Raw genomic sequence first — 17893 nt, 5'->3', positions numbered from 1 at the left:
CGCTGTAGCCACAAAATGAGGATCCTGACAGGGGACCCCCTCTTATATCAGAATCTAATATACAAATGTAGGGAGATGAGGTTGGTATGCTTGGCGCCCATCAAATTTTCCGGTCTGCTTTACATTCTATAGAATAGTCTCATCACACTTCCTCAAGTTTATTTGGGTGGACCTGACCCACCTTCTCCACCATAGTGATTACCAATGATTATGTTGCCTATAGCCTCTTTGTTATAAGTGAGTTAACCAGCTGCATTGTACAGTAAGTGCCCCTCTCTCCCTAGGGTGTGGAAGGGCCATTGTACAGTGATATCATTGCAAATCAGGATGATGACTGCTCAGCCTAATATAGTCATCCGCTTACGCCTGTAGATTTATGTTTTACATGGACATTTTTCAGGATGTGACATTTAAGTGTGTCATCAGCGTTTTACAGAGGATGTTCTACATGGAGATAATGAATGATTGATCAGGACTCTACCTGCGCTCCAGCCGGCTTAGCAATAAGCGTTACATACTGAGCAATGGAGTCTGGTTTCACGAGCCGCCCGCACAGCAGCCTTGTCATGCATTATATTGACCTGTGTAAGAAGACTTTATTAGGTTAGAGAATCGGGTCACATAAATATATATGCAAGAAAAAACTATTATACTAGTGGTCATGCATTCATAAAATGCTTTATATATATATATGGATCATATCACTATTACTAACGTTACCATGAAAGGGTTTCCTCTAAAACAGGACTGGTCCTAGAGAAGGTGAGGCCCCGTGGAGGATGGTAAGGGGGGCCCCAACATGGACACATCCAGACTATTCACAATCTGCTCTGCAGAATAGGGGGGTGTTACAGAATCAAGGACACAACCCTAAGGGGCCTATATCCACGGAGCAATAATTGGCCGAATCGGCCCGATTCGGCTGATTATCGCTCGGTGGAATAGAGAAATCGTTTATTTAGGCCCAAACCTAAAATCATCGGTCCCCCACCGCGCATCGCTGCGTGGAATAGCGGTGTACAGCAGGCGGCTAACGATTTGAGAAGCACCATACATTACCTAGCAGGGCTCCTCCTCCGCTTCGTGTTCCTCCTCAGGTCCCGTGGCGCAGCATCAGCTCTGGTGCGGCCTGACTGAGCGGTCAGACCAATCAGTGGCCGGGACCGCCGCGGCCAGTGATTGGCTGAGCGGTCTGACAGCTTAGTCAGGCCGCTCCAGAGTTGAAGCTGCGCCGCGGGACCCGGGGAGGAAGACGGAGCGGAGGAGAAGCCCTGCTAGGTAATGTATTCTGCAAGGGCTGCAAGGACATCGGTAACAATGTCCCTGCAGCCCTTCGCTAACGATTGTCGGGCCGTGGAATAGGCTCAGTAAATGAGCGCCGATCTACATCGTTTACATCGTTGAACCGGCCCTGCTCGGCCCGTGGAATAGGACCCTAAAGATCTCTGTCACCCCTACTGCCCACAGTACTCACAAAGACGTGGCTCTATATAGTTTTTGGCTATGACCACAATAGCAGAAAATACCCTCTTACAGTCATACTGTATATTGTCATAGAACAAATTGCACTATACCGAGACCATAATTACCAGTATACTGTCATACAAGGCCTAAATACTACTACCATACAGTACCTTATGCACATATAACCATTATGTAGTAACCAGTGTTACCAGTTATACCAGTATATAAGGCTCAGATAATAGTGCCAGACAGTGACCGCATATTGCCTATACATGGTGACTCGATAATACCATCATACCGTTACTGAATACGAACCTGTGTCAGTAGTGTTAAGCAAATTTGCCAAACTGGTATTGGGAGAGAGAAGGATTGGACACTGCTGATCCTTTTGTTAATGTAGAGTAAAGCTGCTGCCATAGACATGCTCTTCAGAGCACATTCACGCTCAGGTGAACTTGACTGTTCACGTATTTGAAGATGGCCGACAGCCAAAGGAACTCTTAGCCGATACCTAACCCCATGTGTGTGTGGATTGCTTAGTGGGAATGTCTAAACAAAAATGACCCATTGTTTACATTCATTTTTTTTTCTGTTTGTTTTAATTTTTATTTGAACTATTTTACTATAAAATAATCATGAAATCTTTCAGTTTCCATTCCCACCACTGAGCCTAAAACTAAGCTGAGATTTCCTGTTCTGTTTGTGATGATAAGGAGGAGGCTGCTGTAAAATGAACTGTTCAAAATTACAGTGAGAATAGGATAGAGAACGCTCAGCCCTCTGGCCCTTGCAAACCTCCAGTCCCTTTGGCTGTCCAGGCACTATGGCGTTCCAGCAAAACTAGAATTCTCAAGGTTTGCCATTCATTTATAGCTTTAAAGCCATCCTCTGTTGTTAAATTATACCCATCAAATGACTGTTATGGTTGACATGATCTATTTTCATTAACCTTACTATATTGTTGATCCCGACAGCTTTTTCAGGTATATACATCTCTTCATCAGGGTTCATCCACTTATATCTATGAGTTTTTCCTGTTTGCAATAGAACGCAAAAATACCAATGTATAAATAATAATTGTTCTAATCATATAATGCTCGCACTGTATGGCCACTGGTCTTTTAGAGGATGTGTCCCCCCCCCCCCCCCCCCCCCAAAAAAAAAAGTGAACGATTAAAGTCAAACCTAACAAAGGAAATAGTTAAGCTCCATTAGACATGCCAGCATCTTCTTGGTGTCTCCTCCTGCTTGTTAGGGAATCAGGCCGTCCACGGGGGCACAATGTGTTCCTGCTAATGACAGAGCCCAGGACGCTATTTAAATAGTAACCCGAGATAATGGCCGCAGCTTCTCCGCCAACCCCCCCAGTTCATGTTGTGGTAATTTGGCTTGAAAGGCATACATATTCAAAATGCACATTCCTATTATGTCGAGAGGCTGAATGCAAATGTCAGACGTCCTCGGAATTAAGCCCTTGTTTGTTCTGCTAAAGCCGAGAAGAGGGGAGCGCGGCAGCCGCCTCGCCCCCTGGCCCCCTCACACGTGCCTGCCTGACATTATGATACATTTGCATTGAATTATGAAACAGATCGTCCTCATGCAGATGCCCCCGGGGCGACAAAAGAAGTTAACTGCATGAAAAGCAAACAAGCCGGCGTACAAAACATTGTTTAACCTGTGCAGGGAAGCGGCCGGCATTGTCATTCTGCCCGAGCTGGTTGGGCATGACATATGGTAATTTCTCTATAGGAAGGAAGTGTGAGGCAGTGACCTCTAAATCTCAGCGCTGACCTCCGATTATACAATGTGCGAGTCTTAAGGGCCTCATCCCCTTTCATATGGTAATGGCCGCCCGCCTCGCAACGCTTACACCACACTTGTGTTTATTACCCCCGAATGGTCGGCACATGGAGGAAATACCAGTAGTGAGGCACTATTATTTATTTATAAAGCAACAGGATCCCCGCTGCTAATTTTTGCCCAAAGGAGGAGACACCCGGGGACCATATTGGTAACTAAATATATATAGGGGGCGGTGAAAAAGTTATTACCCCCCCCCCCCCTGCTTCCATGTGCCCCATATTAATGCACATTAGTCACACTGCCTGCTCTCTGTCTATATTACACAAAGGGACCCTGGGAGGCTATAGCGGACAGGTTATCAGGTGCAGAATATTGGGCACTATATTGGTCCATGGCGTGAGGCAAGGATGGTGAACCTTCGGCCCTCCAGCTGTTGCAAAACTAGAATTCACATCATGTCTGGACAGCTAAAGCTTTGTCTCTCCAGGCATGATGAGAATTGTAGTTTTGCAACAGCTGGAGGGCCACAAGGTTAACACCTGTGCATTAAGACCCCCCCCCCATACACTTTAGACTATCGTCAGACAAACCCCCTGATGACTGATGGCTGAACGATCGTTTGACTGTCTGTTATTGAAGGTGTAAAGCTTTGGCTGTCCAGGCATGATGGGAATTGTAGTTGTGCAACAGCTAGAGGGCCTGAGTTTGACATCCCTGACCTAATAAATGGGATCCTGTCCTTCAGTTGGATCATGTGATCTCATGGTGACCCGCTGGAAATTACATATGTTTCTATGCTCACTAAGGTCACTATTTCAGCCAGGAGAACTTTTCTATGTGATCAAGCTGCATGGACTGGCCCACACTCTCTTATTTAGATATATATATATCAGATATGGATTATTATACTTCTCAGGAGGCAGAGATGGTTCTGGCTCTATCTTCCCATGTGATGCTGTGCTGATGCATCATGGGATTGCCAGAAGATATGAAAGGGAGAGGATGCAGTTGAAAATCTGAAAGTCAAAATGGTGACTGATCAGAGGTCACATGACCCAGATGCAGAAATAAAATGTATGAATGCAGCAGAGCTGGGATGTAATAGATGACACAGCAGAAACAGTGGTGGTAAATGTATATTATAGAGGCAAAATAACCAGGAGGTTATGAGCGGTCTTAAAGGAATAGTAATGGGGAATGACACCTTATTTATATCAGAATTTTTTCGAGGTGGTGGGCTTTGCTGTTCTCCATCACTTCCTGGAGACCAAGATGACAATTGTCTCTGACTCATTGCAGCTGCCATAAAGCGCACACACCCTGCTGCAATACAGGATGGTAGTGTGTGTCCAATTTTAAAAAATATATGAACTTTTAATTTCCACAGTTTCCAGTCTAATTGATGTGACTGATATCTGTCTGTGACTGTTGGGGATGTGTTGTGTGGTGTCCATGTTCTCTCTTGCACTCTCGCTGTCTGTCAGTACTGCTGAAATCTGCTTGTCTCTCTCTTTCTCTATACGCTGTTTTTCTGTGTTCTGCTTTGTATACTGATCTGTTCTGACGGGAAGCGCCGCTGTAGCTCATTTTCTCCTGTCTCTCTCTTCTCTTGTTTCCTCTGAAAGCTGTTGCGCCTGATGCTTCCGCTCGCGCTGACTCCGATCCCTCTGGGTCTGAACGCACTTTGCATTCCTGTTTCTCAGTCAATGAAGGTATTTTCTTTTCTCCTGCTTTCTTTTGTTCTGTCTTTTTTATTACGTGTGTGTATTTACGTCATGGCCTTTGTAACGTGTACAATGTATTATTTGCAGTAAACCTGAAGTCTTGTCGTATCTCCATTTTGCTGTAGCTGTTGAGTGTTCTCTTTTGTTCTCTGTTTTCAGCCGTTGCGGGATGGGGAAATTTTTATTTTATTTCTTTCAATATTAATAGAGATGGAAAGTCCAGATAATCCCTCAATCCCTTCTTGACAGTGATTCAATATCATCATACGAGTTTTACTGAAGGATAACTTCTTATATACTAGGCTCCTATAAGTTACCATTCACACATGTAGGGCACCATGGTGTCTACAAGGCTATTCGCTGTGCCCAGCACCTTCTAAGAACACCCATTTTAGAGGTTATCCAGCGCTACAAAAACATGGCCACTTTCTTCTAGAGACTCTTGTTTCCAGTTCAGGTGTGGGTTTGCAAATAAGCTCCATTCACTTCCAATCAGGCAGATATCCTGTGTAGTAAAGACAACGTTCAGGAGCTGATCATCGGCTGTCCATTGCCTTTCAACACTTTATAAAATTCATCGCTACGTGTAATAGTGATGCACAGCTGACGGCTGATGCAAGAGTAAAAAAAAAAAATATATATACTTACCTGACCAGACTCCCTCCAGTGTCCTTGTCCCTGTGTTTCAGCAGACACTTCCAGCACTTCAGTTCCGGTCTCTGAAGTGATAGACCATTGATCCAATCACTGGCATCCCGTCTCAACCAGTGGTTGGCTGAATGGCCTGTTCAGAGACCAGTTCGGAAGTGCCAGAGGCGGCTGCAGTGAGCAGGGAACACAGGAACAAGGCTGGAGGACATTGGGGGGAACCTAGACAGGTAAGTATTTATTTTTATTATTTTACACCAAAGCAGGAGCTGCACTGACTTCAGTAACAATGTATATACAGCCCTGCCGCATGATTATCAAGCCATGTATCACTTACCCAGGATAACCCTGCTTATAGTCTGCGTTTCTCCCCTGCTGCTACATCACCTGGCTGATGGATGCCCCAGTCAGTGCATGGGGTGGGACTGTTTGGCTGAGCGGGCTATATCTCACCCTTTGGTGACGTTTTAGCCAGGTCATGACGTACTCCGAAGCTGGGAGAAAGCGACATCCAGCGGGGTTAAAACAAGCAAAAAATTTACAAAGTAAATTGTACATGGTATCTGCTTCTTTCTTTCACATGTTCCCCCCCACCCCCTGCCCTAAATGATCTGTTCCCCTGCATCGGACTTCTCCTTTAAGGTTTAAAGGCATCCACTATCCACAGCATCAGTGATCATTGGGGTTCTGGCTATCCCCTATGACAAGAATGGAGGTCAGTTGTCCCTTAGGTGAATGCAATGGCCCTCACTATTCATTGTCTATGGGACTTCCAACATTCAGTCTTCTAAAGTGCCATAGAGAATGTATCGAGTGGCAGTGAAGCATACAAGCCTTGGCTTCATTTACCTGGGAGACAATTGACATCTGATCCCATGTTCGAAGGTGTTCTTGGGGGACGGACCCCAACCAATCCAATAGGTATCCCCTATCCTGCGGATAGGAAATAACATATAATCTTGGTATAGCCCTCATAAGTTCCCTGCTGGGTGGCTGGTGTCGCCATCGTGCGGGGAAAGCTCAGATGAGGATCCAGCCATGCACCCTCCTTATTCTCACGATTGCAGGTCCCAGAGGTGAGTCCATCACTTAATGACATGCTAATACCAATTTAAAGGGGTATCCAGGATTAGGAAAAAAAAACACAGCTACTTCCGTTTAAAAACAGCGCCACCCTTGTGCTCAGGTTGGGTGTGGTATTACAATTCAGCTTCATTCTCTTCAATGGAACAGATCTGCAATATCGCACCCAAACTGAGGACAAGAGTGGTTCTGTTTCTGGAAGAAAGTGTCCGTTTTTTTAAGCCTGGACAACCCCTTTAAAGGGGTAGTGCACAAAAAAAAAAATTCTTTCAAATCAACTGCTACCATGAAGTGCCAGAGATTTGTAATTTACTTCTATTAAAAAATCTCAAGCCTTCCAGTACTTATCAGCTGCTCTATGCCCAGCAGGAAGTGGTGTTTTCTTTCCTGTCTGATACAGTGCTCTCTGTTGCCTCCTCTGTCCATGTCAGGAACTGTCCAGAGAAGGAGCAAATCCCCATAGAAAACCTCTCCTGCTCTCCAGACTGGAAATAATACCACTTCCTGCTGGGCATACAGCAGCTGATAAGTACTGGAAGGCTTGAGATTTTTTAATAGAAGTAAATTACAAATCTCTGGCACTTCATGGCAGCAGTTGATTTGAAGGAAAAAATTTTTTGGTGCACTACCCCTTTAAAGCTTTACTACTGCCCAATTCAATGCCATAGTTTGTGTCTAAAACACAAAAATAATAAAAATTTAAAAAAAATAACAAAAAAAACTGATCAGTTTTTCGCCTTTAATAGATTGAAAAGTTTTAATATTTCCGCTCCAGAGAACCACATTTTTTGGAAAGCTGAAGTTGTCCTAGAGAAGCGTCTAGTAAGCGGCCTTGTGTCTGGTGTGTGATACAGTCACTTCTGGCCTTCATTATAGATGTATCTATAGAATCAGAAGTCTCTCTGAATCCGCTGCATGTGCAGCCGCAGATAAACCAATGACCTTTACTATCGCTCTCTTTATCCCTGGGTGAGATCTCTTTCAAGTATAATCTCCATAGACGCCCAGTGCCACGCTCCAGCTGGAGATAAACGCTCAACAATAGGCCCGTGTGCTGTCGCTTTATTCTGCATGGCTCTCGTGGAGAAGGCAGGTGCCAACAACTTTACCTTTAACCAGTTCTGACCGCACGGCTGGTAGTGGAAATAAATGGTGGATGGGTCTCAGGACTGTGGAACGAGCATCCTGATCCCGTACATTGTATACATAGTCCATGATAACATTACATTGTATGGGGTTCCCCTTCCTGTACATGTCCTACCAAACCAGTCCAGTATATACGGAAGAAGAACTTGTGCCAATTTTCCCCAATGTATTGCTTATGTGTCATGAATAGTCTGCCCAATGCCAGGCAGCTGCTTCCTTATGTGTCTCTGGAGTACAGCCAACATATATGAAATCTAAGAGTAGGATCCCCCAATTTTATGTTTTGTATTTTGGGGGCAATGATCTGTATTTAGAGGAAATAGCATACAACCTAACCTTAAAGGGATAATATGGAGGGAAAGAAAATGTTTTTAAATCAGCCGGTATCAGAAAGTTTATATAGAATTGTAATTTACAAATCTACAATTATCCAGTTATCAGCTGCTGCATGTCCTGCGGGAAGTGGTGTATTCTTTCCAGTCTGACACAGTGCTCTCTGCTGCCACCTCTGTCCATGTCAGGAACTGTCCAGAGCAGGAGATGTTTTCTATGGGAGATATATTTGCAGGAGATATATTTGCCACTGCTCTTGACAGTTCCTGACATGGACAGAGGTGGCAGCAGAGAGCACTGTGTCTGGAAAGAATACACCAAAAGACTGGAAAGAATACACCACTTCCTGCAGGGCATACAGCAGCTGATAAGTACTGGAAGACTAGAGAATTTTAAACAGAATTAATTTACAAAATTATTTAACTTCCTGACACCAGTTGATTTGAAATACATTTTTCTCTATGGAGTTCTCCTTTCTAGGTAAAGCAAGGTGAAGGGTGTGCTGTGCCCTAGGTAACACACAATCAGTTGAGGTTTAAGGGGGTTATTCAGCATTAGAAAAATACACAGGTAGTTTTTTGCTGTTTCTGAAAGAAAGTGACCATTTTTTTTGTTAATTTGGTCTTGCAACCTCTCAATTTGCCGTGCAGTGTAAATGAGTGATGATCTCGCCGATCGCCCCCCGCAGCTGACAATTCACAGCAGGTAAAAGGACCCTTAGTTCTACCGATCCCGTATGGAACAACCTAATAAATTTCATGGGGGGGGGGGGGGGGGGGGGGCTAATCCATGTGAAATACTAGGGTGTACGTGTCTTAGATTTTAAGCTTTACATACCTTACAGATTACATACCACGGTAGTTATAAACATTCATTGATTGCTCACTTGACACCATTCTTCATGGTTCCTGCATATTTATATCAGACGTGCAGTAGGAGAGCACCATGGGAGTGTTACTCATATATTCATATTTTGCAGTGCGATCTGGAGTGTAACACTGTTCTAGCAAGCAGGGTTTGATATATATATATATATATAATCTAGACAGTGTGTAGGTTGCACAGGACTGCCTGTGATAGAGCTAGTTTCTATAGCTATAGCTTCTGCTGCCAGCCATTGAAGTGTTCCTTACATCTCCGCTCCCTGTCTCTGGATCTGTGCCACTACAGTCATCCAGACAGATAGTGATATACTAAATACCCTTATTGCCAGGGTACCCAGACATAGACTCTCCCAGACTTTACTTCTCTGACTGCATTAAGGTATGCGATTACAGATTCACTCAATATGACAGTAACATAAGGAAAAAATGGTCCAGTGCTCTGACGTTGCGTATGGTACCGAATCCTGTGCCCATTGTGGAAGCACCAGCCGCTGTTAATGAAAATATAAGACAGGTGAGGTAACAGTGCGACGGCCCCATGCTCGAGGAGTGCCAGGCCTGGAGACTACAAGGACAGATGTTCACCCACATCTCTTCTCTCAACCACGACTCTTCTCTACCTGTGGGTGGCAGTAGAAATTGACTGTGAAAAAATGTAATGTTGTAATATAGTGTGCAGGAAAATGATCTACCAGTGAGGGTAGAGACTACTCTGGTGATAACAATGATCCCGCTGACATCACATGGGGGATGTAGGCTGGGGGGTCTTGGTGATGGAGATCTCTCTGGTACTACTCCCCCATCATCTGCTAATAGAGCAGATGATGGGAGGAGTAGTAGTGTGTATCTGTTCCACTGCACCGAGCAGTAAGGGAGGGGGGGGAAGGTAGATGCATCGGCACCTCTCTCCCTCCCTGCTCGGTGCCCTACATTTGGGGAGCAAGTGTCATTGCTCCCCAAATTATTCCATAAACGTACTGTATCAATAAAACATTACATTACATAGACTTCAATACGGTGCCATAGACTTCTACATATAGGGCGCCCCCTGCTGGACACTCCATGGGAATTACACCCGATTCGTGACGTCAGTTTTTTTTTAAAGAATTTAGAGCCTCTCTGATCTACTAAATTAAGGGAAATAGCAGTATATGTGCATTTCCCATAATTAATGTACGTTAGGAATTTGTCTAACTTTCCTTAAGTAAAAATACATTTTGTCAGATCTGCGATCGCTCCCTCCTCATTCCCGTCGCGCTGTCTGTGCTATTACACAAACCAACATTGCGCAAGGAGGAGCAGGAGGGGGCACACAGGGCTGGCAGGACAATCTTTAGATCGTCCAGGGGCACCATAGAAGAGAGCCACGGTCTTCTGCCGCCACTCCTATTACTCTGAGCAACAGCCAGCAGACCATTACTGTCGTCATAGTTCTTACTCAACATGTTGAAGGACAACGTCCAGCCGACATTGTACATGTCAGCTAATCGTTGCCTTTTAACATTACCTATTACACCAAGCAATTATCGCTCGTAACTGCTGTTAATCGGCCAAATTTGGCCAATAATCGCTTGGTGTAAAAGGGTCTTAAGGGCTTTTGTTGGCTGGTTGTTGTCTTTTAAACATGTTTCCAAATAATAGGCCGCTTAGTTATTGTAGTGTAATGTGCTGCAGAAGGCTGATGAAAGTATAAGGAAAATAATAAAGATTATACTTACCTCTCCAGGCCCCCGGTGTCCTCCTAGCTTCTCCCCGCTCACCGGAGCCACCACTGTAATATAAAGTAATATAAAGAACTTTTCCTGTATCTTTCTCCATGGGTCACTTAAGGCTGTAAGGGGGATTGATGACAGTAATCCCCCACCCACACACACACACCAGGTTCACTTTAGACTGTATAACACCCTTTACAGGGTGTGATTGGTAAGAGGGGTGGTAACATTTGGAGGGGAGATTACATTATAAGGCTGTATAGGGAGAGAGATGACAGTAGGAGGCTGTACAGGGACAGAGATGACAGTAGGAGGCGGTACAGGGAGAGAGATGACAGTAGGAGGCTGTACAGGGAGAGAGATGACAGTAGGAGGCTGTACAGGGAGAGAGATGACATTAGGAGGCTGTACAGGGGAGAGATGACAGTAGGAGGCTGTACAGGGGGGAGAGATGACAGTAGGAGGCTGTACAGGGGGAGAGATGACAGTAGGAGGCTGTACAGGGGAAAGATGACAGTAAGAGGCTGTACAGGGGGAGAGATGACAGTAGGAGGCTGTACAGGAAGAGAGATGACAGTAGGAGGCTGTACAGGGGGAGATATGACATTAGGAGGCTGTACAGGGAGAGAGATGACAGTAAGAGGCTGTACAGGGGGAGAGATGACAGTAGGAGGCTGTACAGGGGGAGAGATGACAGTAGGAGGCTGTAAAGGGGGGAGAGATGACAGTAGGAGGATGTACAGGGGAGAGATGACAGTGGGAGGCTGTACAGGGGGAGATATGACATTAGGAGGCTGTACAGGGAGAGAGATGACAGTAAGAGGCTGTACAGGGGGAGAGATGACAGTAGGAGGCTGTACAGGGGGAGAGATGACAGTAGGAGGCTGTAAAGGGGGGAGAGATGACAGTGGGAGGCTGTAAAGGGGGGAGAGATGACAGTGGGAGGCTGTACAGGGGAGAGATGACAGTGGGAGGCTGTACAGGGGAGAGATGACAGTGGGAGGCTGTACAGGGGGAGAGATGACAGTGGGAGGCTGTACAGGGGGAGAGATGACAGTGGGAGGCTGTACAGGGGGAGAGATGACAGTGGGAGGCTGTACAGGGGAGAGATGACAGTGGGAGGCTGTACAGGGGAGAGATGACAGTAGGAGGCTGTACAGGGGAGAGATGACAGTGGGAGGCTGTACAGAGGAGTGATGACAGTAGGAGGCTGTACAGGGGAGAGATGACAGTGGGAGGCTGTACAGGGGGAGAGATGACAGTAGGAGGCTGTACAGGGGGAGAGATGACAGTAGGAGGCTGTACAGGGGGAGAGATGACAGTGGGAGGCTGTAAAGGGGGGAGAGATGACAGTAGGAGGATGTACAGGGGAGAGATGACAGTAGGAGGCTGTACAGGGGGAGAGATGACAGTAGGAAGCTGTACAGGGGGAGAGATGACAGTAGGAGGCTGTACAGGGAGAGAGATGACAGTAGGAGGCTGTACGGGGGAGAGATGACAGTGGGAGGCTGTACAGGGGGAGTGATGACAGTAGGAGGCTGTACAGGGGGAGAGATGACAGTGGGAGGCTGTAAAGGGGGGAGAGATGACAGTGGGAGGCTGTACAGGGGAGAGATGACAGTGGGAGGCTGTACAGGGGGAGAGATGACAGTGGGAGGCTGTACAGGGGGAGAGATGACAGTAGGAGGCTGTACAGGGGAGAGATGACAGTGGGAGGCTGTACAGGGGAGAGATGACAGTAGGAGGCTGTACAGGGAGAGAGATGACATTAGGAGGCTGTACAGGGGAGAGATGACAGTGGGAGGCTGTACAGAGGAGTGATGACAGTAGGAGGCTGTACAGGGGAGAGATGACAGTGGGAGGCTGTACAGGGGGAGAGATGACAGTAGGAGGCTGTACAGGGGGAGAGATGACAGTAGGAGGCTGTACAGGGGGAGAGATGACAGTGGGAGGCTGTAAAGGGGGGAGAGATGACAGTAGGAGGATGTACAGGGGAGAGATGACAGTAGGAGGCTGTACAGGGGGAGAGATGACAGTAGGAAGCTGTACAGGGGGAGAGATGACAGTAGGAGGCTGTACAGGGAGAGAGATGACAGTAGGAGGCTGTACGGGGGAGAGATGACAGTGGGAGGCTGTACAGGGGGAGTGATGACAGTAGGAGGCTGTACAGGGGGAGAGATGACAGTGGGAGACTGTAATTGGTAACCAGGGTGATGTATCAGGATACTTCCCCCCCCCCCCCCCTCCCTTCCTTCCTCGGGCACAGTGATGCCCCTTACATGAGTGGGGGATGAAAAGCTGACAACTACTCTACGCACATTTATTACTTTTTAAAACGTTTTCAAGGAAAAGTTCAACCATTTCTGTTCCGACACAATTGTCTTTGAATCCGCCACTATGGACCGGACTATGGTCGTACACAGACAGGAAGACTCTTCATATCTACCTAGAATTGCTCTTTAAACATTTCCCAGCGATACCTGTACATGCGCTCTCGGCATGCGTCAGTAAGAGCACATCTATCTTTGTATGGATCAAAGAATAGAAATCCAGCTCCATACGAAGTCTTTATATGTGACGTCTGTATCATCATGGGGAAAGGTTTCCATCACAGAAACCCACAGCTGGGGGGGGGGGATCTACATTAAAGATGAACGGGAGGGGGAGGACGGCCATTGATCTAGTGTACATGTCCATTTCATTGCCTTATCATCAGCAGGCAGTATGGACTCTATAGTCTGTCCCCCTGGGAAGCAACATTTAAAGGGTTTGTTTGGGTTTCACAGCCCTCTATGCGCCAGTACCTTGGATGTACGGAGCAGACGCAGCGAGGAGATGATTTCATTTCTTTGTTCTTTATTTCAGTCTCCATGTTAGAGGCGTCCTCATTGCTGCACAATATTGTTAGCATGTATGCATGTGCCCAAGGGCTGGGGAGTTTAATATTCTCTTTCACTGTCCAGCTTCAGATGGGATATGCATAGGGAATTGCATTGCCAATAAGAGCCGAATATGTTATTTGTATGCAGCACAGCACTATAATAAGACGCATCCTTGAGAAGCTGCACACGGACTCGGAGGCTTTCCCGCGATATGCATTGAATGTATATCAGATAGGCTATCACTGTCTGGACAGACAATCAACCTCCAGGATCCCCTCCTGATGCCTGACCTAGTGGTTCACAACACAGCTCTATTCCCTGGCGTTCACATCTATCCATTATTATTGGTTCCCTTTAAAGGGAATGTGTCGCCAGACAAGGGCCTATTGTTTAAATTATGTTGTGTTTTGTTTTTTTAAATTAAACATATTTTTGAATATTTTTTTCTTAAAACAAACCTGAAATCTTTCACTTTCCTTTCTCATCACTATTCCTAGTATTAAAGGGGTACTCCAGAATTTTTTTTTTCCCCTTTCACATCAGCCAGTGTCAGAAAGTTGTATAGATTTGTAATTTTTGAGAATCTCAAATCTAGTACTTATCAGCTGCTGTATGTCCTGCAGGAAGGGGTGTGTTCTTTCCAGTATGACACCTCTGCCACCTCTGTTCATGTCAGGAACTGTCCAGAGTAGTAGCAAATCTATGAGGAACTGTGGACAGTTCTTGACATGGACAGAGATGGCAGCAGAGATCACCATGTCAGACTGGAAATAATACATCACTTTCTGCAGGACATACAGCAGCTGATAAGTACTTTTAAATAAAAGTAAATTGAAACGAAAGAAAACATTTTTGCCAGCGTACCCCTTTAAGCAAAGACTTCCTGTTCTGTCTGTGATGATAAGGAGGACCCTGTTGTAAAGTGATCTGTACAGAATTACAACAACAGCTGACACCAGTAGATACAGATGACAATAGCAGCTTTGCCTTCCCCCTCCCTATTAAATTACCTCATCAAAGGTCACAGAGCTTGCCCAGTATTCTTTCTTATTCATGTTCATGGGAATGCTCCTATCTACTATTGCCTATGTCCATGTGGCCTGCTGTAAAGTGTAGCTCTGTTCAGGGAGATTACATTTTTGAGCACTAGATAGTTCACATCTAATCCATTATCTTATAGGTCTATTTTTCTCTTATGTTGCCTCGGATTATGCGTTCTCACATTACAGGGAGTTATGGTAACTATAGGAGCCTGTAAATGGAGTCAGCTGGACAATATGTAAATACTTCCATTCCTAGACATTTCTCCCAGTTCTTCTCATGGACAGAGGTGGCAGCAGAGAGCACGGTGTCAGACAGGAAGGGTACACCACTTCCTGCAGGACATACAGCAGCTGATAAGTACTGAAAGGCTGGAGATTTTTAAATAGAAGTAAATTACAAATGTATATAACTTTCTGACACCAGTGGATTTGAAAGAAAACGCCAGAGTACCACTTTATGGTTGTCAGTACAAATCTAGGCAAATATGTTATCCCCTGGCTTGTAGGTAGGTGACAGTAAAAATCCTTATATTGACTGTGTATTCTTTCTTCGAGGGTTGTGTCTGTCACATATCTGTGCTATTATTATAGTTGACATCTGTTTTTTACCGCAGGATGGAGCCAGCTGGCCGCCATGCACTGTGTTATGCTGCCCGATCTACTGGGGCTGGAGAAGTTCAGACCACCACTACTAGAGATGCTGGCGAGAAGGTGGCAGGACCGGTGTCTGGAGGTAAGAAACCACATCACATTCATCATACTTTATTGAACGTAAAGGGAACCTGGAACCAGGACAGACATGGAAAAGCTCGAGCACCTACTAGATTTAGGAAGTCGGCCCCAGTCCATATATTCTATATTTTCACCTTGAAATATTCCTGCCCCTCCAACTAGAGATAAATGAACCCCGAGCATACGGGATCGTCTGAACCAGTGGATATCAGCTACTCCATATTCAGCTTTATCTTTTGGGATTTTTCATCTTCATCGGATCTTATGTCTATACAGGCCAGGGTTGATTCTCTGCTCTTCGGTTGCAGGTCCGGGAGGCCGCACAGGCTCTATTACTGGCAGAACTCCGACGGATCGGGCAGTCGGGGCGTAAGGAGACAATTGATTTCTGGGCGCCATATTTACCTCAGTATGTCGACACCATTATGTCACGTAAGTTTATATGTATGCTTTTCACATAGAATTGGGTTTTCTTGGCCTCTTATATGTAAATTGCTCAATTGGCTATATACATATATACACTGATTACCCATAGCCGGTACAACCAGCAGCAGATCCTGTAAGGTGTGAGGTGCGGACCCCATATCCCTGTGATGTCCCCTGTGGTATCAGCAGCAGTTCCTGTAAGGTGTGAGGTGCAGACCCCATATCCCTGTGATGTCCCCTGTGGTATCAGCATCCTGTAAGGTGTGAGGTGCGGACCCCATATCCCTGTGATGTCCCCTGTGGTATCAGCATCCTGTAAGGTGTGAGGTGCGGACCCCATATCCCTGTGATGTCCCCTGTGGTAGCAGCAGCATCCTGTAAGGTGTGAGGACCCCATATCCCTGTGATGTCTCCTGTGGTATCAGCAGCAGATCCTGTACGGTGTGAGGTGTGGACCCCATATCCTGTGATGTCCCCTGTGGTATCAGCATCCTGTGCGGTGTGAGGTGCGGACCCCATATCCTGTGATGTCCCCTGTGGTATCAGCATCCTGTAAGGTGTGAGGTGCAGACCCCATATCCCTGTGATGTCTCCTATGGTATCAGCATCCTGTAAGGTGCGAGGTGCGGACCCCATATCCCTGTGATGTCTCCTGTGGTATCAGCATCCTGTAAGGTGTGAGGTGCGGACCCCATATCCCTGTGATGTCCCCTGTGGTATCAGCAGCAGTTCCTGTAAGGTGTGAGGTGCAGACCCCATATCCCTGTGATGTCCCCTGTGGTATCAGCATCCTGTAAGGTGTGAGGTGCGGACCCCATATCCCTGTGATGTCCCCTGTGGTATCAGCATCCTGTAAGGTGTGAGGTGCGGACCTCATATCCCTGTGATGTCCCCTGTGGTAGCAGCAGCATCCTGTAAGGTGTGAGGACCCCATATCCCTGTGATGTCTCCTGTGGTATCAGCAGCAGATCCTGTAAGGTGTGAGGTGTGGACCCCATATCCTGTGATGTCCCCTGTGGTATCAGCATCCTGTGCGGTGTGAGGTGCGGACCCCATATCCTGTGATGTCCCCTGTGGTATCAGCATCCTGTAAGGTGTGAGGTGCGGACCCCATATCCCTGTGATGTCTCCTATGGTATCAGCATCCTGTAAGGTGCGAGGTGCGGACCCCATATCCCTGTGATGTCTCCTGTGGTATCAGCATCCTGTAAGGTGTGAGGTGCGGACCCCATATCCCTGTGATGTCCCCTGTGGTATCAGCAGCAGATCCTGTAAGGTGTGAGGTGCGGACCCCATATCCCTGTGATGTCCCCTGTGGTATCAGCATCCTGTAAGGTGTGAGGTGCGGACCCCATATCCCTGTGATGTCCCCTGTGGTATCAGCATCCTGTAAGGTGTGAGGTGCGGACCCCATATCCCTGTGATGTCCCCTGTGGTAGCAGCAGCATCCTGTAAGGTGTGAGGACCCCATATCCCTGTGATGTCTCCTGTGGTATCAGCAGCAGATCCTGTAAGGTGTGAGGTGTGGACCCCATATCCTGTGATGTCCCCTGTGGTATCAGCATCCTGTGCGGTGTGAGGTGCGGACCCCATATCCTGTGATGTCCCCTGTGGTATCGGCATCCTGTAAGGTGTGAGGTGCGGACCCCATATCCCTGTGATGTCTCCTATGGTATCAGCATCCTGTAAGGTGCGAGGTGCGGACCCCATATCCCTGTGATGTCTCCTGTGGTATCAGCATCCTGTAAGGTGTGAGGTGCGGACCCCATATCCCTGTGATATCTCCTGTGGTATCAGCATCCTGTAAGGTGTAAGGTGCGGACCCCATATCCTGTGATGTCCCCTGTGGTATCAGCATCCTGTAAGGTGTGAGGACCCCATATCTCTGTGATGTCTCCTGTGGTATCCTGTGCAGTGTGAGGTGCGGACCCCATATCCCTGTGATGTCTCCTGTGGTATCAGCATCCTGTAAGGTGTGAGGTGCGGACCCCATATCCCTGTGATGTCTCCTGT

At 46.6% G+C, this 17893-nt stretch overlaps 1 protein-coding gene across 2 annotated transcripts in view; it reads left to right on the top strand.

The window, feature by feature from the left end:
- WDR7 (WD repeat domain 7) overlaps positions 1-17893 on the top strand; it is a 222565-nt gene that overhangs the window by 59684 nt on the left and 144988 nt on the right. For both annotated transcript variants that reach the window (XM_069963174.1, XM_069963173.1), the window contains 2 exons: positions 15337-15455; positions 15763-15886. In XM_069963174.1, the coding sequence (XP_069819275.1) occupies positions 15337-15455; positions 15763-15886 (243 nt within the window). The remainder of the gene's footprint in view (positions 1-15336; positions 15456-15762; positions 15887-17893) is intronic.

This window comes from Dendropsophus ebraccatus, chromosome 3 (assembly GCF_027789765.1).
Source record: "Dendropsophus ebraccatus isolate aDenEbr1 chromosome 3, aDenEbr1.pat, whole genome shotgun sequence".
Classification (NCBI taxonomy): domain Eukaryota; kingdom Metazoa; phylum Chordata; class Amphibia; order Anura; family Hylidae; genus Dendropsophus; species Dendropsophus ebraccatus.
This window is presented reverse-complemented; position numbering and strand designations above follow the sequence as displayed.